This window comes from Eutrigla gurnardus (genome assembly GCF_963514095.1).
Source record: "Eutrigla gurnardus genome assembly, chromosome: 22".
NCBI lineage: Eukaryota > Metazoa > Chordata > Actinopteri > Perciformes > Triglidae > Eutrigla > Eutrigla gurnardus.
The window spans coordinates 14,743,404-14,768,319 of NC_139933.1; the positions used below are offsets into that span (position 1 = coordinate 14,743,404).

The 24,916-nt window shown below is 42.1% G+C and overlaps 2 protein-coding genes across 5 annotated transcripts in view; both read right to left on the minus strand.

The window, feature by feature from the left end:
* The window catches only part of cep131 (centrosomal protein 131), a 232,948-nt gene that overhangs the window by 108,564 nt on the left and 99,468 nt on the right, over positions 1-24,916 (minus strand). The window lies entirely within an intron of this gene.
* Positions 1-24,916, minus strand: part of LOC311032574 (uncharacterized protein) — a 49,800-nt gene that overhangs the window by 8,687 nt on the left and 16,197 nt on the right. Inside the window, exons 2-15 of one of the 4 annotated variants that reach the window (XM_084039471.1) lie at positions 21,535-22,913; positions 20,878-21,045; positions 20,607-20,783; positions 20,453-20,526; positions 19,321-19,497; positions 14,716-14,806; positions 14,054-14,138; positions 13,214-13,309; positions 12,629-12,740; positions 11,998-12,072; positions 11,692-11,901; positions 10,650-10,755; positions 9,645-9,684; positions 4,980-5,156 (exon numbers count right to left, since the gene is read on the minus strand). In XM_084039471.1, the coding sequence (XP_083895597.1) occupies positions 5,111-5,156; positions 9,645-9,684; positions 10,650-10,755; positions 11,692-11,901; positions 11,998-12,072; positions 12,629-12,740; positions 13,214-13,309; positions 14,054-14,138; positions 14,716-14,806; positions 19,321-19,497; positions 20,453-20,526; positions 20,607-20,783; positions 20,878-21,045; positions 21,535-22,870 (2,793 nt within the window). In that variant the 5' untranslated portion in view covers positions 22,871-22,913 and the 3' untranslated portion in view covers positions 4,980-5,110. Of the gene's footprint in view, positions 1-2,768; positions 5,157-9,644; positions 9,685-10,649; positions 10,756-11,691; positions 11,902-11,997; positions 12,073-12,628; positions 12,741-13,213; positions 13,310-14,053; positions 14,139-14,715; positions 14,807-19,320; positions 19,498-20,452; positions 20,527-20,606; positions 20,784-20,877; positions 21,046-21,534; positions 22,914-24,916 lie in introns of those variants that run through there. The other 3 variants (XM_084039472.1, XM_084039470.1, XM_084039473.1) reach the window with 3 other exon arrangements.

Here is a 24,916-nt window from a genome sequence, read left to right on the forward strand (position 1 = left end):
GTGTGTGTGTGCTGGACTAAAACAGCACTACTGAATTAAAAAGAGAAAAACATATTTAGTGAAACTCAGAAGGGAGGGAAAGTAAAAAAGGATGTAGGAAAGTAAAGGAGGAAGTAAGCAAAGGAGGGAGGAAAGGATGAAGTAGGAAAGGAACAGAAGATCTAGGAAAGGTTATGAAGACGTACGAAAGGAAACAAAGATATAGGAGGAATAGGAAAAGAAAAGATTAGGTTAAGGGAAAGGTTACATAGGAAAGGAATGGAGGATGAAGGAAAGGAGAGGAAAGAAAGACAAAGGAAAAGATGAGGAAATAGGAAAAGAAAGGACGAAGTAATAACGGGAAAGAGGATAGGAAAGGAATGGAGGTTATAGGAAAGGAGGGTGTAGGAAAGGAAAGGAAGATATTAGAAAGGAAAGGATGATATAGAGAAAGAAAGGAGGAAGTAGGAAAGGAATAGAGGCTGTAGGAAATGATAGAAGAATATAGGATATGAATGGAGGATGTAGGAAAGAAACAGAAGATCGAGGAAAGCTAATGAGGATGTCGGAAAGCAAAGAAAGTGCCAAAAAAGGAAAAGAGAAGTGAAAAAGGAGGAGCAGAGGAGGCAAAGAAAAGGGAAAGAGGAGGCAGGAGAGGAGAGATGAGTGTTTGGACAATAGAAGCAGAACAAAGCTGGTCCAATAAAAAATATAAAAAGAGCAATTACAGCCAACAGCCTCTCTTCACCCCGTCTCCCTGACGGCCTCGTTATCCCTCCCTGCTGCTTCTTCACAGATGATGGATGGATGGAGAGATTAAACACGGAGAGGTGGACGGACTCTGTCATATCAGTGATGATGATGAGGTTAAAAACGTGAGGCGAGAAGATGAAAGACGGGCAGGGAGGAAGAACAAGAAGACAGACGGACGGGGGAAGAAAAACCGGTGCTTCTGGTCTCAATCTGGGAGTTCAGAAGCAGGTCAGACCGTGTCGAGAATCTGAAGCGTAAATAAAATAAAATATATGCAAATAGAGATTCTTCATCCTCCGGTGTTTTCAACAATCTGGAAGAAGTTAATATTTCACATCTTGGAAAAAACAAGAAAAACAGAGCTGAGAAAAGTTGGAGTTGGACCTGATTTGTGAAGACCTGATAATGGACTTCATCTCACCAAAGACTGTATAAAATAAGTGGACGTCGTCATGGTGATGTCACCCGTTGGTTTGTGTTTTATGGTTTTAAAGCCTTGAGTTTGTCATTTTGGCCATCGCCATCTTAGATGTCTTTGCAACCAGAGAAGGAAGTGACCATATTTGGGCTGAGGAGGAGCGACGGGTGGATCTGAAGTAACCTTGTTAGATACTAAAAACATCAGGAGTTGTTGATCAATAATGGAGACTTTTAAATCAATGAGGTTAACGTCAGTTCTTATTTTTATGTTCAGTTTGCTCTGGCTTTTGTTTTTTTCCCATTTATACTTCTAATAATTTCTAAATAATTCTTTTATATGGACACCTGGAAGACTATTCGTGGAGGAGGCTTATGCATATCCAAATGAGGAATTAAGGAAAAGATTGTACTTTTACCTTATTTTTACTGGCATTCATTTTTTGTAGCCAGACATTACTGCTGATCATTTTATTATTTCATCAACAAATCCCATTCAGTTTAATAGTTAGATTTGTAATTTGTGCTGGAAACCAAAGACACTACAATGATTTACAGGACTGATTGATTGTTGAATTTGCTGTTTTTCACCTCAGGTGTTGTTGTTGTTCTACACGTCGTCAGTAATATTTCACGTCTTCTGATGGATTAATCACCAAAAAACAGGACTTATTATTGGATTGTCTGTAGAACCACGGACCACCCTCAACATCTGTTTTTGCATATATGTCTTCCACGCCTCTTGCTCCGGGGCACACGGGCAGGACAGGGGGTTAAACCTACAGTGTGACGTTGCATATTTTCATTGCATATACGGTCACTCACTAAAGCGAGCAGCGTTGGATGAGTCACGTTCTGCTGACGGACGATGAGATCGGAGCGATCGATGCGTCCGGAGAGTAAATGTCAGCGCGCCGGTTTTCACCAGGTGTTTTTCTCCGACTTGCAGCGTGACCTTGACGATGAAGAAGGATGTACGAATGTGTCCTGACTGAGTATCTCAGCCAACAACGTGAGCGACTTGACTTTGTGACACTTTAGCAAACTGCTCCTCGGCTGAAGGCTGACGCTTAAATGTATCTTGTTTTCACTCCAGTCGGTCGAAAGGTTCAAACTCACGGCTGTGAACCACGTTTGCTGCTTTCCTCCAAATCACGTTCCCTCGCCACTAAACTGCGTTGTGAATTACGTTTCAAGGGAAACAGATTTTGTCGTGGATTACGTTTGCTGTTGAAGTGCGTCAACTAAACTACGATGATGTGTGTCACTAATTAGTTTCAGTAGGACTCTCAAGTTAGATAAACTAGAGTACAAGTACCTCACAATTCTTCTGAAGTACATGTACTTTAATATAGAAGTACTAGAGTACAAGTACCTCACAATTCTTCAGAAGTACATGATATAGAAGTATTAGAGTACAAGTACCTTACAATTATTCTGAAGTAAATCTACTTTAATATAGAAGTACTAGAGTACAAGTACCTTACAATTCTTCTGAAGTAAATTATCTTTAATATAGACGTACTAGAGAACAAGTACCTCATAATTCTTCAGAAGTAAATGTACTTTAATATGGAAATAATCGAGTACAAGTCCGAGTTGAGGGAAATGTACTTATCCTTCCACGACAGCAGACTTTGTTTGAAGCACACAGTGACCTTTGACCCTTAAAGTCCTCAGCTGACCTTCAAATCATCAGTTTGATAAAAACATGTTCAATCTTTAGAGATTAAGAAGAAGAAGAAAAACACCTTGTTTTTACAACTTCAGGTCTTTCTGCGGCTCGGAAAGAGTTTTAGAAGAACAAAGACGAAAGTAATCGGTGAGATCAGCATCCGACTGCCGGTCGTTAAGAGAAATCAGCCGGTTTAAAGATCTGTCAATGATTAAAAGTCGTGGATTTAACGAGTGAAAAATCAAAAGAGGGAATCCTGGTTTTGTGGATTCATGAGATTAAAACAACGAGACGAGAATAAATCAAACATGGGAGGCGTGAGAGGAGACGGAGAGCGGATTTTCTCAAGAGGTGGAACAGAAGTAAAGTTTCTGACCTTGGCGGCGCGTTGTGTTGCAGAGCAGCAGGTTTATATGACGAGGCGGATGGATGGAAGGATCCGGTGTTTGGAGGTCGACGTGAGAGATACCAGTGTTTGTGTTTGAGCGACTCCCGTGAGAGGAAGACTCGGCATCCTCGCCGGAGAGGGGGAAGGATGAAGAGCAGTGAGGTTCCACGAGTTTTCAGAACAGACAAACTGCTTCGTAACGCACAGCGAGCGAGCAGAAGAACAAAGTCGTCTTCTGAGGAACAAACACGCTTTTAGTCTTTTACTCGTTTGCTAATGGAAATAAATTTGCTGCAAAATGAGAGCATCAATTAAAACATACCGCTTTATTTTACTGGTCCTGTAATTTCCTGATAATTTCCTAGAAAGGCGACTGATATAATTTGTGCAAATTGAAGGTACAAAACAACAATGTTTTTATTTTCCTTGAAAGAACTTCTCCATATAAACTAATTTCCTTCTCTGTATATGTTTAATTGTTTAGTCGTCTGCAGCCACTAAGGGCAGTTAATTAATTGAAAAGTCAGGAGTTTCAAGGAGGAAATAAAACACAGGAGAGCAGCACGACGCAGCCGGAGTTTAGCAGCAGTTTTCATGAACTAGATTAAAAACCTGCAGCATCATCAAAGTTTTTAGAGAGGTTCGTTATCCTGTCGAGTATCTTTGACGGATCTAAAACACAAAAAAACATTGTACTTTAACAGCCAAAACTAAGAACTCACACATACTTTTTAAATTAAATTAATTTGCAGCGGAAGTAACGGTGATAAATGACGCACTAATTATTGAGCTGTGCATAAGAAATTTCCTCCATAGACTGCCGTCTTCATTTCCCCCCAGATTACGGAGGACTAAACCTGCCATTATAATAACTAAATGTGCTCGACTAGTGGTTGAGAATCAAATCAATCTGTGAACTCTTGAATAGATTAATCAATGGTTGTGACACCTTCAAGGCCCCGTCCTCTCAATTACACAGGTTAAGAAAATATATTATATTTACATAAAAAAGAGAAATAAATAAAAAGGGAAGTAAATAAATAGGGAAGATACAGTTAATAAATATATCAAATTTGGAAACAATTCAATATGAAAATAAATTAAATAAGTAATAAGTCAAATTTATTTACTATTTCTGTGAATATGTATTCATTTTCACATTAAACTGCACAGTTATTTAAGTTTTTTAATTCTTAACTTCTGTCTTCATTATTTATTAAGTTATAATTTATCCATTTATTTATTATAATGGCAGGTTTTGTCTTCCATACAAATGACATCTAACACGATGTAATATGAATAAATTTATACATCAGCGTCTTTGTAGGAAATCATTCTGGGACCTTTAAAATAAAGTGTTTAAACCTTTATTTTCAGTCATAGTGCTCACAATATTAACAATAAATTAGTTAACCGTTTGTATTTCAACCTCAGAATCAGAACTTAGCGATCCAGTTTCAGGTAGTCTGGTTTTCTGGCTGGATCTCACTGCTGCGCGTTAGGAAGCTGGACTAAGAGGCCGGCAGCTCAGTGGCTCTTTGGCTTGGGGAGGCGGGACAAGCTGGAGGTCAACGCCGCCATTTTGAGCTTAACCCCAGAAGTGGCGTTGCTCTCTGGGTCACGAGGAAGCTCCCTGGACGGTCTCGTCTTGGGCGGAGTGGCAGCGGCGATGGAGGAGGTCTGAGACATGAATAGGTGGAGTTTTGAGGGCTGGGGGGGCTGCAGGGATCTGTTATAGGTCCTCCTCCCCTTCTTCTCTACTTCCTCCTCCTTCTTTATTCCCTGTCCTCCCTCGGTGACGTGGTCAGTGCCGTTGGTGTCGGGGCGACCCAGGATGCAGCCGGCGGGGTCCTGGGATTTGATGGAGCCGGGGTCAGCTGGAGGCGGAGCTTGGTGGGTCAGTGGTTCCTGGTCTTCCTGGCCGGAGGGGTGAAATATCTGTGACTGAAAACAAACAGAAACGGTTTTCAGACTACTGATATAAATCCTTTCTAAAAAATGTCCTCACTTTCAAAAAGGTCCCCACTTTGCTGAAATGTCCCCACTCTTCAAGTGTGTCATCGATTCTAAAAATGTCCTCACCGTCTATATGTGTCCTCACGTTTTAAAAGGTCTCCTCATCACTGAAAATGTCCTCAATTGTACGTGTCCTCACTTTCTTTTATAAATGCCCTTGCTTTCTATGGATGTCCTGACTTTCAAAAGATGTCCTCACTTTTTAAAGATGTCCTCACTTCCTAAAGAGGTCTTAACTTTCTAAAGATGTCCTGACGTTTAAAAGACGTCCTCACTTTTTAAAGATGTCCTCACTTTCTAAAGATGTCCTCACTTTCTATAGATGTTCTCACTTTCTAAAGATGTCCTCACTTTCTATAGATGTTCTCACTTTTTAAAGATGTCCTCACTTTCTATAGATGTTCTCACTTTTTAAAGATGTCCTGACTTTCAAAGATGTCCTCACTTTCTAAAGATGTTCTCACTTTTTAAACCTGTCCTCACTTTCTAAAGATGTCCTGACGTTTTAAAGACGTCCTCACTTTTGAAAGATTTCCTCACTTTCTAAAGAAGTCCTGACTTTCTAAAGATGTCCTCACTTTCTATAGATGTTCTCACTTTTTAAAGATGTCCTGACTTTCAAAGAAGTCCTCACTTTCTAAAGATGTTCTCACTTTTTAAACCTGTCCTCACTCTGCTGGTCTACACATCTAAACGGTCGCCACGGAGACAGGAGAGCAGCACATCTCCCAGCAGCATGTAACAGAGTGTGACTGATACAGAAAGAGGCGTTAAGCTCCTTTAATCCTGCAGCCGGCTCTCATCTACACTCCCATAATCCGATTTACGACCAGAATCCGAGGGAAAAGGTAAAAAAAAAAAAAAAAATGGAGCAGTAAAATCCATCATGTGCTACAATCTGGGCTTATTGATCCTGGCAAACTTGTGTGAAGTAATAACTAATCTGCTGTTCCCACTCGGGCTCTTTATCCGTCTCGCCGTGTGCTGCTGCACCAGACCACCTGCAGAATTTCACTTATTTCCGAGCCATCACTCATATCTTACTCATTTATCTGTTCCTCTCGTAGACGGGATCCTGAATAAATAAATGTGCTGAGATTCTTCACGGAGCGCCGCGGCATCAAGAACGTGATGATGCATTCAGGACACCGAACAATACTTTTAGAGGATGCACACACACACACCTGAGGAAAAAAGTTACACACGGTTTGGGGGATTTTGGAGGCCACAAACTTCCAGAACTGAAACTTCCTTTATTATTGATTATTCTGTTATTGCTGAAACTTTCTGCCCTCAGAGGAGCACTGACACAATCGCACATGTAGGAAAACAAAAAGAAGTGGATGGTGACACATGTTGCCACTTTCTGAGTTGAGACAAACAAATCTTGAGCTGCCGTTTTTAATCTTAAATTAATTATCAAAATAGCTGCTCATTCATTTTCTGTTAAACGACTAAATCATTATTCAGCTTGACTTTAGACTGATGGCCGGACAAGTCAAGACATCATCAATGAACAACTACTCACTGATGTTGGATAGATGTCACAGTCAATTAGTCAATCAAAACAATATCTAGAAGAAGAATAGATAATAAAATCATTATTAGTTGCAACTCTTTCCATGTTTTAGAATAAAGGATCATTTTGGTGGTAGGCTATTCTATATTTTGCTTATTGTCAACAAATCCCATATTTAAATTAAAATCAACAGTCCGTCTCTCAAAACTGTCCCACTTCCTGTCTCTGGCTCTCCTTCTGAACATGTTGATCTTAAAAAATATTGATGAATCAGTAATCTCCTAAAAGCTGCTCACTATGGTTTTAATCAAACAAACGGGGGAAATAATGACTGTGTTGGGGACTATTTTCAGCAGCGGATTAGTCCATATTTGGGCGCTCTAGTGAGTATTAGTATGTGGGATTGAGTCACAATGAACTACAGTGTGTGTTGTGTTTTTAATGGAGGTCTATGGAAAAAGAGGACACATCAGGATACTTGAGCAGGATGGGAAAGCATCCAGCAGGAGGCCACTCTTAGTTTACGTACCGCGACATGAAAACATGTAGGTTCTCCGTAGAACATAAAGCTTCAACCACACTGAATATTCTCTGACGGAGGGCGACATCTGGTGGCAGCCGCTGGTACAGCAGCCTGGCTTTTGTCTTTTTGCGCGTCCATGTCCAACGCTGATGAGTGATGCACGACGGGACAGAAGGTTTAACGAGGGGCAGACAGGAGGAAGGACGTGGACGGACAGAAAGACGGTGTTTTTGCTAATAGTTTTACTGGCTTCTCTCAGAGGATTCGTGAGGGTGATCGCCGTGTCAAGGTTTGTTTTTATGTCTATTTGTTTATTCTGCTTTTGGGGGTGAGGTAGGTTTTATGGCAGATCTGGTTCGGTTTTATGATGCTAAAATATACGAGTATGGCGAGTTTGTTTACAAGACAGGAGAATGAAAACAAGTTATCTGGGAGGTTAAAGGGAATTCTGGGTGTCAACTGAAATACGGTGACGGGACTGATACTGCCGAAAAACACAAACGTCACAGGAGAAGGAAAGGAATTCATGTTTGACTTCCATCTTTAGACGCTTATCCTCCCTGTAATGTCTGTGATGTCATAAACTCAACATAAACATAAACTAAACGCTCAGAGTTATTAAACATTTGGAGAGTCCTACACCAATGTTTCTATGCTAGTTGCAGACGCTAACTGACAAATTCCCACAATCCTTCGGTGGCGTCCGGACATGGCGGGATTTCTTCGCGGCGGCGTCCCGAGCGATCTCGTCTCTCGTGGTCCGACCGCTTTAAGTGAGTGAACAAGTTGAAGTGAAGTGCACCTCATCTAATGCAAAATGGAAGAGCCATTTGGAAAAAGATAATTTTAGCTCAACGCCGCTTCCTTGCTGGATTCTACCGGGCCTGTTTCAGTGTGAAGGAGAAGGTGCGACCTGTCCTCCGGGGAGCAATGAATCATGGGTAAAGTGATCTCGAAAGTCACTCTGGGGGAGAGGGATAACTTGGTTATGATTATCAGTATTCTACTTTGCATATCACTTTTCATATCGTGGTTTTATATATTTGCAGCCTCTCGAAGTTCCACCAATCTGATTGTTGAATATTTTTAGTTTAGTTTGGTTTTTATCTCATTACAAGGACGAGGCCAATAAATCACACATAACTACAAAAAGTCAGCTGTGGTCCCCGAGTTAATGGTGACATCATATTACCCACAAACCAACACAGGAAATACCTCAGCGCTCCAATCAGAACTTGGGAGGATTCCCTGAAACCACATGCTGATATTTAAAATCAATCATGGTGACGCTAAATATCAACCTATTATTATTTAAACTATTAATATTACAAATACAAATTCAACATTTGAAAGATCAAGTCAGAAATCTTGATGTATTTCTGGATTCTGACCTTCAACAAACATGACAAGAATGTTACAAAAAACTGCCACTATCACCTCAAAGATATCGCAAGAATTCATGTCCTTGAAAAACCTGTTCATGTATGTATTTTTAGTAGGCTCGCCTGCTGTAACAGCATCTCTATGGGTCTGCTGTAAAAAGCTATTAGACAACTGCAGTTAGTCCAGAACGCTGCTGTCAGGGTTCCAACCAGAACCACATCACACCAGGACTGAAATCACTGCATCGGCCTCCTGTGTCTCATAGAGCTGAGTTACGCGTTTAAAAAGCAGTAACGGATCTCATTCCGCGTCATCGACCCGCCAGACCCCCCAGGTCTTCAGGTGCTGGTTCTGCTTCCTGTTCCTGGAGTCAGAAGTCTGGAGAGGCAGATGTTTAGTTTTTAATGCTCCTTACGTCTAAAATAAACTTCCAGAACTTCCACATAACAATCTTTTAAATCTGCTCACGCGCATTTTTACTGCTCATATTTTCTCACCATTTTGCTGTATTTTTACTGTCTTGTTATCTTGTGAACTTCTTTGTATTGCACTATAATTGTAAATTGTTTTACCTCGACTGTGTTCTTTTATTGTTCCGTGAAGCTCTTTGAATTGCTTCGGTGTATGAAAGGTAATTTACAGATAAAGCTCCTGTATTCCCAGACCCCATCTCCTGCAGTAATACACCAACTATGGCTAACAACCTCATACATCCGGACCACAACCACCCCAGTAATGTTGGAAAGATGAACACAACATGAACACTTTGATCACAAAAGATGACAACTAACTATTCTGGCCTTACACCAAACGACTTTTCAAACAACATATTTTCAAATCGTGAGAGTTTGCAGATACAAGGAATATGAATTCTGATGTCGATCGTTTGGTGTAAGCTGGTTGGTTGGATGGGAGGGGGGAGGGGGGGGGATTAGGAAAAGGAGGGAGATGAGATGGAGGAGGAAGATTAATAAAAAGAAAGCTACCGTACCACGCCGTGTCACTGATGTAAAGCACTAAGTTTTCCACTCCTGGCCGACGGCAGAGAGGAAGAGTCAGAAACACAGAGGACACGGGGAGGAAGAGTTAGAGGAGAAAAATAACAACAAGCACATATTTCTCATCTGTTTCAAGCAGAGACATGATTTCTGAGACGCGGGGGAAGGCCACGATGCCTCCGTCCTCAGCGTGAGACGGACGGCGTGGACGTGCCGAAGTCTGAGTTACGTCTGAAGGACTCGGGCAGAGGGGGAAGGATGGAGGCGAACGCAAGAGGCCTGATTCTAGACAGGATTAATGAACGTGTATATTAATGAGGATTATTAAATTAAATTCATGTCTGAACTCTGTTTCCCCTCCGAAGTCGCTCCGCTAAAGTACAACCCCATCAATAAGTTAAAACAAGACAGTTCAGTGCAGTCGAGGCTCGTCTGAACATAATTCTGGGTGTAAATATTCCAGTCGTTTCCCGGCCTCCACGTCTCCATTAAAACGCCTATGACCTCTGACCCATTTACTTCTGGCTACTTTTGGAAAACTGGAGCTTCTTTTTGAAAACAGGCAACTCAGACTACAGGGAGGAAAGTTGCTCAATCAATATGCTGAGGGTGATTCTGTGTGCGATCCAGCTCTGATTAGTCGAGGTCAAAGGTGCGGTTTTCTTCTTTTAATGAAGAGATTCTAACATAACATCTGATGAAGCTTATTATTATTGATATAACATACACATACTTTTGGGGGGTTGCTTTGCATTATTTATTCATTTTATCTTCCTCTGTTCTTTATTAATACTTCAAACACCTGAAGAAATGACCAGAAAATATGAAATAAAGTAAATATTCATCAAACAACGAGTCCTGTATTCTAGTTCTACCGGGGTACGTGGATCTGGACCGGGTGTTGATGAGGAGGAGGAAGACAAAGATGAAGTCAGGGTGTGGACTTTAAGGGATTCTGGCTACGGCGCAGACCTGTGGGGGGTTTATATGTGACTCACTTTTTCTAGCGAGGTGGGAGGGGATGCTGGGCTTCGGCCTCACCCTGTAAGGCCTGGAGCGCTGATACTGCCAGGGCGGAGAGAGGAAAGGAACAGGAGGAAAAGCCTGAGGAGAGACAGAGGGGAGGAGACAGAGGACGAGAGGACGCTGGTTCAGAACCACGAGAGAAAAGAGCGGGAGGACGCGAAGACGGAGATGAGACGAAGGGACAAAACTGGAGGGAGAGTCCAGACACTCAAACACACAAGTGTAAGTCCTTTTAACCCTTTTTTCACATCGACACTCATATTCTTCACCTATTTAACAATATACGCCAAAAAACAAAACTATTCCTTCATATTTAAACCAAAATCCAATATCTTTGATCTTTTTCTTCCTGGACAAAACTTTCCATCAGCTTGTACCGACCAATAATATTGTGACTTTCATCCATCAATACTCTTGAAATGCCGATTCAGCTCAATTTTAATAGTAGATTACAGCACCAGAAACCACCTCAGGTACAAGCAACTTCACAAGACTACATTACCCAGAAACCCTTTGCGGTAACACGTCACTCTGAGACGGTTCAAACGGCAGCAAACAAACTTTATTAATATATTGATATGCTTTAGATGAAGAAGCAAAAGAGTGCAAAAAAGGAGATCAAAGAGGCAGAATATGAATATAAAAGGATAATTAATTTTTTTGTCACACAAAACATCAAACAAGTTATAAAATCAAGAGAAAGCCAAAGAAAATAAGTAAGATGCTTTTTAAAGACATGCACTGATTTTTCCTCCTGAGACTGTGTCGTGAAACAACGTTTTTTATTTTTTGGTATTTATTTTCCTTTTTTAGGACGTTTCAATGTTTTTTGGTCATTCTTATTTTATTTCTATTTTAATTAGTTCGTTTTCTGTTGAATATTGTTTTTAATCCTGAAGCACTTGATGAACGATGATATATTAATAAAATGATTCACCATCATGTCCCGTGTGTGTGTGTGTGTGTGTGTGTGTGTGTGTGTGTGTGTGTGTGTGTGTGTGTGTGTGTTCTCACTGTGTGTTCTCTCCAGGGCGTCTGCGAGGCCACGCTGTCTCTCTCCGTCACGCTCGTCTGCGTGTGTCGATCCACCCTTCCTGTCGTCTCCTGGCAACGACACCTGGTGGTTGCCGTGGGGACCAGCTGCAGGGTGAGTTGAGCGATGGTTCGGTCTCGGCTCCTCAGCTCCTCTCTGAGCTGCTGCACCTCCTGCAGGAGATCCTGCACCTGGACACACATCAAGACAAGTTAGGCCTGTGGGCAGGGGATTCTGGGAAATGTAGGATTGTCAACCTCAGCTGTTTAACTAAAGGTTGTGCTGACCTGTGTGTGGGAGCTGTGGGAGGAGCTGGTCTCGGGGTTGCCTGACGTCAGAGTGTCCTCGTCCACATCCTCCTCCTGGACGACAGACAGCATGTATGTGTTATTGCACTGATACGATGCATGAAAACATGATGTATAAGAACATTAGAACTTTTTGAACTATTTTTAAAGCAGATATAGATTTATGGAAATCACAGTCAGTCACATTTCTGAATCTCCTTAAAGTGAAAGAAAAGACACTTAAGGATGCAAAATACTTTCCCTGGATGGCAAAAAAAGGCACGACTGTATGAGCTGCAAACGTTTCATTTGCACTTATCCTAAAAAATATATTACCCCGATTTAAAAATAGAGGAGAAAATCATCGCAACTCGAAGAAAATAGCAAAAACAGACTCAGTCGGTGCTGGAGGAGGATTATTATTATAATGTCTGTTTGAGAAAGCAGAAGCATAAATAACTCAACAAAAGTTAACTTTGAACACACTTTTGCACACAGAACAGACTCACACATTATTCATGAAAACAGGAACATTTAAAAGCATAACAACTGTAATGTCTTGGAGCGCTGCTTCCACAACGAAATGGGAAATCTGCACATCGTGAAGCGTATCTCTTCTTCCTCCTCTCACCTGAAGCAGCAACCTCTGCAGATACTCCAGCTGTGATTTCACCGCGGAGCAGTCTTCAGCCAGTTCCTCCGCATCCAGACCCAAACCAGGACTAGGAGACCGGCAGGGAGACCTGAGGACGCGAAGGACATTAGAAGTCAAGTGAATGCACCCCTGTGTGCTGCGTTCAGGGACAAGCGTGATGTGACGTACCGTACGTCTAAGCGGTAAAAATCCAAGATATGACCCATGCTTAGTAACAACAGATTTTAACCAATGACATCATGACATCCATCCACCAATCAACCTGCAGCTTCGGCTCAGAGACGGAGAAGGTCGCAATCTTTTCAACCATCAAATCAAATTCCTAAACGTTATGTTTGTGCCTGTCTATCATGTTTGGGGGGGTGAGTTAATATCCGTCCCTTCCTCTCTCTCTCGACCACACACACAGCGGGTACCGACGGTACTGAACGGAGCAGATGATGACTGGCAGATTAATACAAATCATGTGACTAAACAGGGACGTGTTTGAGTTGGTTTTAGGTTCATTTACATCTGAGCTTTTCAGAGTGCAGAGCGATAACGTAGATGTTTTTGCTTCACCTTGGAAGACAAAGGTCCAGAATGAGGCTGCCGTCGCCCGTCGGATCCGTCCTCTTGTTCCCAGGATCCTCAGCTAGCTTGTAGCACTGGAAGTCACTGAGGGGGACGAAGGAAACGTTTGTGAGCATGATGCATGAAGATTCATCTCTCCTGCAGCGCTGCAGCGGTATCAGGATACATTTTTATCATTATTTTAATATACTTAGGATGACAGCATTAATAATTTTAAATTTGATAAAAGTTTGTTTTATGTTTCTTTTAACTGAATCAGAATACGACAGCTTCAGTAATTTCCCTGCAAGACATTTAAAGAAGCAATAAAGAGCTATTAAATATTAATATTTAGCTCCAGAAGATCCACAAAACATTTAGAGATTCACAAAAAATGCAGATTTTTTAAATTGGCTCCGTTGAGCCTCTCGCCCCACCAGTCTTTCAGATTTAAAAAAAAGAACCTTTTAATCAAACACAGTCACGCTCCAAATAAGAGAAAGACAAATAAACCTTTGTTGTGGTGCATGCGTGACCTTTTGAGCCTTTCCGTCCCATAAGCGGTCAATATCTGCCGGCTCCTAGCAGCAAGAGGCTGATCTGGGACGACCCTTTGACCTTTCCTCTTGCCACAACCAGTTCAAACTTTAGCAGCTACAACGGCATAATTGGAAAAATATCGTTGTAGTGTTTTTTTCTTTCAAGGTCCAGTCGACGTGAGCCAGCAGATATCTGGACCAAGACTTCCTTTTGATACTACGCAGAATACAAACAAACACTTCTGATGCCAAAACCTTCCGTCCCGCTGCCTCCAGATTCTATATAAATCTGTTATCAGAGATGACTCACCTCTCATTGTCATTGTGGACGTCCTGTGTTCCCCAGCAGAGCTGCCTCATCCTCCACTGAGCCATGTGGGCAATCCCGTCTCCATCTGCAGGGTTCAGACCAGGACGGTGGGGAAACGGGGTTATTATCACCTGTCTCTCTCTGTGCTAAACTGAACTGAAGCTAAACTGAACCGTAACAGAGAGAAAATATTACCACTTATATGCCTGTATATTAGTAATTTACAGCGTGTATTGCCAATATTTCTACTAACTTATCTTAAAAGCTTTCAGAAAATAAACAGTATAAAGATTTTGAGTCCGACATGAATCCAGATATTTAAATGTACCGGTCTAAAGCAGCAAGTTCTTCAGAATAATGAATTTATGGCTGCGTGTCAGAATGATGTCCCAAAGCTAAAAAAAAAAATCATATTACATCGTCATTGTGTTGTGTTTCCTTATTGAACCGCCCCCCAAAAATTATATTTATATATATATATATATATATATATATATATATATATATATTTATATATATATATATATATATATATATATATATATATATAAATATATATATATATTTATATATATATAATGGTGGTTTTCCAGACAAAACCAAATTTTTATCTGCTGAGGCGCTGTCCATGGTACTGAAGCTGCTGAAACACAAAAACGTACCGCTGTGCAGCGAAGCGTCTTCTGGGAGATCTTCATCCAGCATGAGGTCATCGTCATCCAGATCACAAGAGTCCAGGTTGTTCAGGACATCCTGAAAGACATCAGCGGTCCGTGAGCTGGATCACGTTTTCAAATGTACACGTACCAACTCACACGGGAGCGTGAACGAGACCATAATGCATTGCATTTTGAGAAATGCAGGTACACCATCATAACAAAAAAGGTATTGAATTTCGCTGATCGATGACATGAAACCAGAGAAGGTAGAGATGATGGATTGCATTTCTTCTAGTCTGTTGGTAGATGCTATGTTTTCTGAGGTTATGTTATATAAACGTGTGGAATATATTATAACTGGATAATTCACTATTTGACTTCTGATTCGCTACAAGGTGAGACAGATGTGGAGACACACAGCTCTTTGTGCCCTTGCAAGAGCACTAAATATAAGAGCCATGAACAAATACACAAAAGGACAAAAAATCAAAACCAATTTATTGCCTTCGTCTGTAAAATAGCAGCTCCGGCACTAAAGGACGGAAGGAGCACCGATAAAAGACTAAAAGTCCTTCCCTCCATTGTTAGGGGAAGGTCTTCTGAGTCCGTTGATCGATGGCGCTCTGAAACGGAGGACGAAGAGGCATCGATTCACATTTATTTGGAAACTTTCAAGAGTGTGAAAACCCAAATCTACAACTTTGGCATAATAACTGCAGTGTGTTCTCCGAAGGCCGCTGAACCGGGGCACGGGAAGGGTTGAGAGAAAGATGTGGCTGGTTTGACTCTAAATATGAGGAAATATAGAATAACACCAGAATCAAGAGTTGCTTTGCCCGTGAGAAAAAACATTCTCAGGTTTAACAAATTTGAAAAAGAGTTTAAGAGCTTTTTCGCCCCCAAACTCATAAATCAAACACAGTTTGTTTCGTTGTTTCCTGCCTGGAGGAGCTTAGTTACACCACAGTGACCACACACACACACACACACACACACACACACACACACACACACACACACACACACACACACACACACACACACACACACACACACACACACACACACACACACACACACACACACACACACACACACACACACACACACACACCCCTGGTGGCTGAGAGCAGCCATCCACGTCAACACATTACCTCCTAATCTCCTCTTTCTGCTGTTCTCCTCCTCTTATCATATTCGCTCCTCTTATATCATTTAGTTTACTTCCTCCCTCTTCTATTCTCCCTTCCTTGTCTTACTCTCATCTTTTTCTCCTTCCCACTTTCTCCGTTTCTTCTCTCTCCATCTTTCTTCTTGTCCTCCTTTTTTCCTCCTTAATCTATGGTTTGGCCCAGCTCTTCTGTTGCTGGTTCTTGTTTGAATTTAAGTGATTTATTGCTGGTGGATGAATCACTCATAGTATTTGTCTATAAATGTCTCTCTTCGTTCACTTCTAGCTCTGTATTTCTTTTTGTAGCTTTCACAGTATTATCATGGCTTCTCCTCTTCCACTTCACGTCTTTGCTCGTTTCACCTCCTGCTCTGATCCTCGTGATTCTCCTACTCTCCATCTTCTCTGACCTTCTAAGCTCTTCTTCTCTTCCTCCTCCTCGTCTTCGCTCTCTGAGCGAATCGATCTTTCAGGCTTGTATGGAGACCACACACACACACACACACACACACACAGCTTTATCACTTGACTTGGCAGTGCTGCACCGACACACCTTCAGCTTTCTACTGGATTCAGGCTGTTTGACCTGAGGACCAACAGTTTGCTGTGTGTTAACAGACTCACATATGCAGCTCTGAGAACTCACAATCAGACACACACTGTCCTCAGGCCAACACTGACCCCTGGTGTTCAGCTGGAAACTATTAACAATCACAAGTACAAAGAGACACAAAAAGACATAGAAGGACCTCAAAGAAAGGCGGAGAGAAGAAGAGGAGACATAAAATTACAGAAAAGTGGTTTGAGGCTGCAATCTGCATGCACAATCAGACACACACTGTCCTCAGGCCAACACTGACCCCTGGTGGTCAGCGGAAGAATATTAATACCAATCAACGTCAACAAACGTATTATTAACGTCTATAAAATAGGAGGGCAAACTACTTACAATACAAAACACAGTTTATGTGCATAGATGGATCATTGAACCGACCTGCCAGGGGAACTCTGGCCTTCACTTTAAAATCTTACTTAAAGAGATGCATACCAATTGAGAGGAGACACAAAGTGACCACAAATAAACATAAAACAATTACAAAAGAGACACGAAATGACACAAAATATAGATTTAAAAGACTAAAAAGAGACACAAAATCACCACAAAGAGATTTGAAATGATCAAATGTAGACCAAAAAAAGACCAAAAGGAGACAAAATGACCATATGGCCAAATGTTATTTTTTACCATTGTCTACCTTCCTTTTAATGCATTTTATTTCAAACTGCACTATGGGAATGCATTACTGCTTTTGTTTTATATTATGTGATTCGTAATGGACCTGCATTCATATAGCGCCTTTCTAGCTAACTAGCTACTCGAGGTGCTTCACACTACATTCAGTCACTTTTACCCGTTCACATCAGGATCTAACTCATTCATACACATTCACGCGCCGATGGTGCAGCATCGGGGCAATTGGGGTATCTTGCCCAAGGACACTTTGGCACGCAGACTAGAGGAGTAGGATTCGAACCACCGATCTTCCGATTGGATCACGACTAGCTCTAACTCTGAGCCACCGCCGCTTTGTTGTGTAAACGAACTATAACTGCATTTCCTTATGCATAATGACAATAAATGATCGCTGAAATGCTTCAAAGAGTTTAAACAACTATAAAGTATGTATGTAAGTCAAGTGATAAAGCTGAAGAGAGTGTGTGTGTGTGTGTCTGTGTGTGTGTGTGTGTGTGTGTGTGTGTGTGTGTGTGTGTGTGTAGAAGAGGTGGTCCTGTTGTCTCACACACAGATCCATTCATCTACATCTACAAGAAAAGGAAGTCTCAGATCATTAAGGCCATGAGCTCAGAAGAGTCGATCACTCTTTAAGACCCACAGCTCATCAACATCCTCCCCTCGTTAGCAGGCAGGACGTGAACAGGTGGGATATTTTTCAGTCGAGACTTCTCAACTAGTTTAAATAAACAACTACTGACAGCTGGAGCTCCTCCACAGCTGGTGATGATGTAAACAAAGCTCTCCCGCGCGAAAAAGATCAACAACCATCTCAGAAAACAGTTTGTTGTGCAAAGTACAAGAAGCCTGAAAAAAGTTGACTACAAATCCCAAGATGCATTTGTTTTCAAAGAAAAACATGGAGCTTAAAGACCTGTTACATGTGCCAAAATTCAATTTTAGATGAATTCTGCTACTATAGCAACAAGATCTGATTCACACAGGAGGCTCATGGGTATTGTAGGAGTTAGAAATCACTCACTGACTTTCTTGCTATGATACCAGCAGTTATGGAGTATTCATTTTAAGGATTATAATAATATATTATACATATTATATAGTATTCATTTACTGGATTTTTTACCTTATACAAAATTAGAAAATGCATTATAATTATTATAATTATATAATAATATAATTGTTATTGTTTTATATACATAAATACATACATATATGCACACACATAATTATATTAGTTTGATTCTTCATCATTAATCTGTCTTTTGAGACTCGCCTGTAAAACAAATACGTTGCCCTCCTTGTTTTGTCCATTTAATATGATTAAAATGTAAAATATTCCATTATGAACTTCATTCCCCTCTACTATAAATAAAACAGTTAAACAGGAATCAGCTGTAATTCACAGAGCAGACACACGGGGGAGCACCAGGACTTCATTCAAAACTCAACAGTCTTCATTATGAATCATCTTTTTAAATTATCTTTTAAATCATCTAAAGCCGTGAATCTGTTCATGTGAATTTGTTGAAACTAACTCTGTCTGTACTTTTGGAGTCTTTTTTCTGTTTTAAACTAAAATAATACAAATAATACCTCATCATTCATGAAAAACATCTGTTATGCTGGAAAATAAAAATAGATAACCTTTAACATATTTTGGTTTCTTTTTGTAAATAATAAACATCAGAAGGATCAGATTTAATAACTGGACTCAATGCTGGAGGAAGAATTCAGGTGCTTTCAGCGAGTTCAGACTAGTTTAAAAATGTGCAACGTGTGCCGACTGCAACGCCGTGACTTTTAACTAAAACAGCAGCAACGACTTGTTTCTGCCTGACTTTAGAAAGTCAAATCGTGAAGGGCCTTTTTTTTTTTTTTACAGCTGTTAGAAGTTAATGCAGGTTGCTTTTGCTCGTCTGTCAACGCACTTTGTAAACTTTTGTTTTTAAAGATGCTATAAAAATAAAGTTTATTATATATATTATTATATTCGGTACTGCTCACTAAAACGGTCTGTCTGCAACATTTTGCAAAGCCACTCAAGCTATTTTGAATCCTGCATCGTTGGCATCCAGGTTTATTTGCTGGCACAGTTTTTTCTCCACAAAGAAACTTCGATCCACTTAATTCGTTCCTGAATCTGAATTCATGTCTTTATCTTCCATCATTATGAGACACTTACGATGCTGTTGACGTCGGAGTCGAAGCTCCCGACGTGATGGGTGTTGTTGCTGTTGGTGGTGTGGATGGAGGCGGTGGTGGCGGCGCCCCCTAGTGGCTCCAAGCCCTCCTCGTCCCACATGTAGGTCCCCGCGGAGCCACAGCTGTCCGACGGGGACAGATCCAAGGACGAACCGCCCTACAGAGGACAGACATGGATGATGCTTAGATACACACATACGGAGACAGATGACATCTGCACTTCTTCTTTAGATTCATTCTAAAGTTAATTCTAAAATTCTACAATCTTTTGAGTCCAGCTTGAAACCCTAACTCCAGCTCTAAAAATATTAGTTCTGTTGGGAAATAATTTCCTAATGTTTCTGCATTTAGAAATTTAAAGATAATTTCTTTATCTTTAAATTTAATTATCTTAAATTTATTATGTTTATTTATTCAAATTTGATGAAAACACATGTCTGACTTTTGTATTTTTTTATAGTTCGTTTCATGGACAGTTTCGATACTTTTATCAATTATTGTGCTTCATTGACTTCCACATATAATTGCTTTAAGCTCAGACATTTTGAACTAGTTTTATTTATTTATTTAAATGTTCAAACAAAAGGAAGCTCCTTTGATCGGCGCGGTTTCAGTGTTTCAGAAGAAACTGGTAAAATATGTCTTCTGAAATTCACCCTCCATCTTTTACCTTACATAGCAAAAATGGAACAACAAACTGCATTTTCTTGCACAACTACTGAACTGTTTTTTCCGTGGACTCGGATTATCTTGGAAGGGCTGCTCGATCATTAAAAAGCCGTCTGATCGGCAGTTAGGAACAGCTTTAATAGCGTGAGAATGATGCCGTTCTACCCATCCGTGGGTGTGTCGGTTCCACCAACCGTAAACTGCTGCACCTAGAAACCCTGAGTCAGCTATCATGACATCTCGTATTTAATACATTTATTGGAATATTCCATTATGTCATACCAAGCTAGCAAGCCAAATTTAGGATTCAGGAGTTTTTCCTTATTTTCTTGCCTTCCATCCCAAAATAAATGGATTTTTATTTGGATTATTTTTGTACACAAAATAGTAAAAAATGAAATAAATAAAGGTCATTGATGGAGGGTTTATTGATCTGATGGTACCTGCTCGTGGTAGTCCGGCTGACTGGACCTCCTCCGACCGGGGAGCTGGTTCATCTGGTTCTCCCCTCGCTCACCTGGACACAAAACACGATCAGCTCGCCGAATCTTCCACAACACGTTTCCTCACCCGCACGTTCACTCCGATCAAACTCACCGCCGAGTCTCACGTCGGCCCAGTCCATACCGTCGTCCAGGAAACAGAGTCCTGCCGCCTTGGTGACGCCGTTGACAGCCAGCTTGTCCTCGTCGAACCTAGCACACGATTGGTCGAGCCCCGAGTCTTCGTCGTCATCGTTTTTAGAAAGGAGCTGTATCCCCACGCCTCCGTTACCTACAGACACGAGGGAAGGGATCATCGAAATTCATTTATTCATGCTTTCACAGTTTTGTACACAAAAGTAGAAAATAACTGTTGTCTCTATTACCAAGGTTGTCAAAGTCGTCCATGTACTCCTGACTGGTGTCATGTCTATCCAGAGACGAGTTGGAGGACAGGGACATGTCCTCCAGTGTCTCCCCCATAATGGACACCTCTCCCTGGGATGCTGGCTCCACCGACAGCCCCTCCCTCCCCGGAGCCTCTGGGGGACTTTCTGAAAGTGGAAGCAAACAGACGAGATATCAGAGAAGACACACTGGATAATGTGAGAGATAAAATTTAATTAAAGAGGTGAAACATTAAGATAGAAAAAGGGATCAACCGATGATAGTGTTAGTGATTTAAGGGAGGCACAAAGTAAAGATGAGAACTTCTGATGGGGAGAGGAGAAGATGAGAAGAAGTTAGGGAAAGTAAGGGCTGAAGTGGGTCAAGATACTTGATACTTGAGATGAAAAATGAAATGACATGCAAGTTAAAATGAGATTAATGACAATTTGAGAGTAATTTGATGGAAAATGCCATAATATATATGAGAGGCGACATGGGAGATCAGATGAGATTAAATGTGATTAAAGATTTGAGATGAGGCATCAGGGATTAAAAAGAGATAAAAACATATGAGATTTGATTAAGATTTAAGTCGAGATGAGAAATTGAGAAGACAACCATGTTTTGTACGGTCTTTGATAAGAATATCAAACCTGGGCTGTTCTCTGTCGAGGAAGGCGTCTCCAGTGAGTTTCTCCGTCCTGTCAGTCCTGGGTTGACTTCCTGCTCACCTCCGAGCTCGTTGGCTGTGGCCACTCGGAGGGGGCGGGACTGCTTGATGAGTGACGGGCGTGACAGCTTGTAGCTGATGCCGCTGGGCTTGGAGGTGGGACCGGGGCCGGCTAGGAGGGGCTTCTTTAAGGCTGAGGGGGGCAGGAGGGAGGAGATGCTGAACCCTGACCTGCCTGGAGAAGCAGGACTTTTGAGCCCTCCTCCTCTGCCTCCGCCCTCGGGAGTCAGGACGGTACCAGGGGGTTTCACCACGCCGCCTCTGGGTGCAGCGTGGGTGGAGGGAGCTCCCCGCCCGGCGGCCCGGTTGGTGGAGAAGGAGCGGGGGGAAGAGGGGAGGCGAGAGATCGAGGAGGAGGATGAAGATTTGAGGGTGGGGGAGGGTTGCCCACGGACCTGCGTGAGGCTACGCGACCGAAAGCGATCACTCTCAGTGAGTTTGACCGGCGGACCGGAGTTGAGGCTGTCGCTGGAGTAGGAGCGGCTGGCCGGCGGTTTCTTATAGAGGGGGGAGCCGGATCGTGAGCAGGGACCAGAACTCAGCCCTGAACCGCCAGAACGAGCAATGCTCTGAGGCTGTCTCAGAAAGCTGGTGGTTCCACCACGCGGTTTTAATCCACCGAGACCGTACGGGGTCTGCTTTGTGCCGTTGTTAAGCCCCAGGGGAGAAGTTTGGCTCAGCTTGGAGCCTTGCGATCCACTTTTAGAGACAGGAAGTGTTCTGGGGCCGGACTGTGGAGGCGCCGGTGGTGGTGAAGATATCACCGGGAGGCCGAAACCATACCCCTTCCCTGCAGAAGACGTGGTCGTCTTCTTGGCGTCAAGCTGTGGGGTCACCGGTGATCCCGGTTGCCGTTGGGAATAATACTGATGGAAGTTGTTACCATAGCGATTCTGCCCAACGTTCCCACCCTTCCCTTTTGTCCACTCCCTCTCTCCCTCTCCTCCGTCTTCTGACGTCTCGTTTTCTTTCCTCCATTTCATGGAACAGGAAGTCGGCACCCGGATGAATCCATTCTGCTTAGCGGAGGCGGGGGCCGCAGTCAAACTGCCGTTGACCCCCGCCGGTCCGGGGTGGTGGTAGAACCCGTTGGTGAGGCGGGTGCTCGTGAAGGGGCCGGGGCCGGGGCTCACGGCGGCAGCAGGACCCGTCAGAGCACCGTTGGAGAGCGTGGAGGACCTGGGCCTCGAGCCGAACTTGGGCAACCTAGAAACCATGGTGGGCATGGTGGGAGGGTCGGCGAGAGGAGGGGCTGACATCAGACCCCGCCCACTTCACCATGGAGACACTGAGCACGAGGAGCTGGGGACAAAGGAGACAAAGGGACATGTTTTGGTTTGGTTGGCTCAGTTGACGATGTTGAATTAAGGTTAATTTAGATAATTTAACCAATGGACAAAGCTTAAAAACATACCATAACCACGTCTAACATTTTTAACATAACCAAACATTTTTGTTATCGATCACTTAATCTAGTGCTTTCTGGTGGACAAACCCCGTAACAGCACGGCTCCTAGCCTCTTGCTGCCAACTTCATAGAAGTGAGTAGCAGTTTGCAAAATGTGCCTTTGTTTAATTGATGCAGCAACAACAGGGCAGCGATCTGCAGCTTCACGGTTAATCTGGAAACATGTCGGAGATTTTAATTCCCCTGCAGACTTCCAAGGTTAAACGTGGCTGTTGGGAGATTTATAACACACCTCAATAGAAATAATTTACAGCACTGAGTCAGTGGAAAACAATCCAGTGAGAAGCAGCAGTTCTGACTAACTGATTAACGGCTAAAACACGTGGCAACTCGACTGATCTGCAGCTCCAACGCTGCAGGCTGTGTGTGTGTGTCTGTGTGTGTGTGTGTGTGTGTGTTGTGGTTAGAGGTAACACATTAACGCACCACACCCCTAAAAAAAACAATCAGCCGTCCCCGCCACCTCCATCAGATAGCGACAAATGATGTCCTGCTAGACACACCTGTCTCACACACACACACACACACACACACACACACACACACACACACACACACACACACACACACACACACACACACACACACACACACACACACACACACACACACACACACACACACACACACACACACAGGTGAGACAGAGTCCACACCCTGAGGCAGGTAAAGAACGAGGCCGGCCTGTTTCAGGGCCGTGAGCGTGTCTGACTCTAAAAAGACTTTTTGGGTGGAGCATTCCATCAGCTGTTTGAGCAAAAGATAAGGGCTATAAATAACTTCTAGAATGTGTTTTACAGTTATCAGTTATCAGTTGCAGGGCTGCAATGAGGGGTGATAAACAAATACTCACAATAAGATCGCAGTGAATCTTCATAGTCATGATAAGAAAAAATTCTATATCATTTTAGAGAAGTGAAAAATAGAGGCAGATTTTAGGATAGAATTTTTTTTTTCTCAGGAATACAGTTATTTATTTATTTATCCTATATATATCCAGGGGAACCTCCTGATTTATGATCATCTTATTTAAGATTATTTGTCTTTCATTAAAAAAGGATGGTTCACTAAACGTGTCTTATCTCTGACACAATAAAAACATATTTGTTTCTTAACAAAATGTATTAACCTAACCCTAACCCTAACCCTAACCCTGCATGTATGGAACAGGAACCAGATTATGTTTAATTTATACATTTATACTTGAATAATGAATGAAACAATGAATCAATCATTAAAATAGACTAATCGGTTCAGCTCTATAACAAGCAAAACTCTGAATATCGCATGGAGAACCTTTAAGAAAAATGATAAATTAATTATTAAATTATAAGAGTTATTGATCCCCTCCACAACTTTTCTATTTATTTCTTTCACAACAACAACAACAACAGTAACAATCCAGCCCTGCAGTCAGTGAGCACAAGGTGCTGAAGGTGAAAGCCTCCTCAGTGATTTGTCCGCCCGAGGCCACCGTACTCAGAAACTCAGCTAAACTGATCATCACAAGCTTCCCTGCGCTACTAAATTTAAACCTGCTGACGTGTGAGGTGTGATATTAGGAAAAACTTGTGATCTCAACCCCTCATCTCTGCGTTTTTATAGAACTGCACATCCTGAAGGGCTTCAGAGATTCCAAATGCTCCTGGATCGAAACAAAGAGGCCCGTGCATTTTGTTAGATATGATACATGTGCTTTTTTTTACTTTTCATAACTTGTTTGCTTCAATATTGTCTCACCACATGAACTACTAAGTGTTTCCTGTAAAAGATGCAGCGTCGAGCTGACTCACGGCTTCCCGTCTGCTGTGTCACAGAAGCATTAAGACTCGTCACA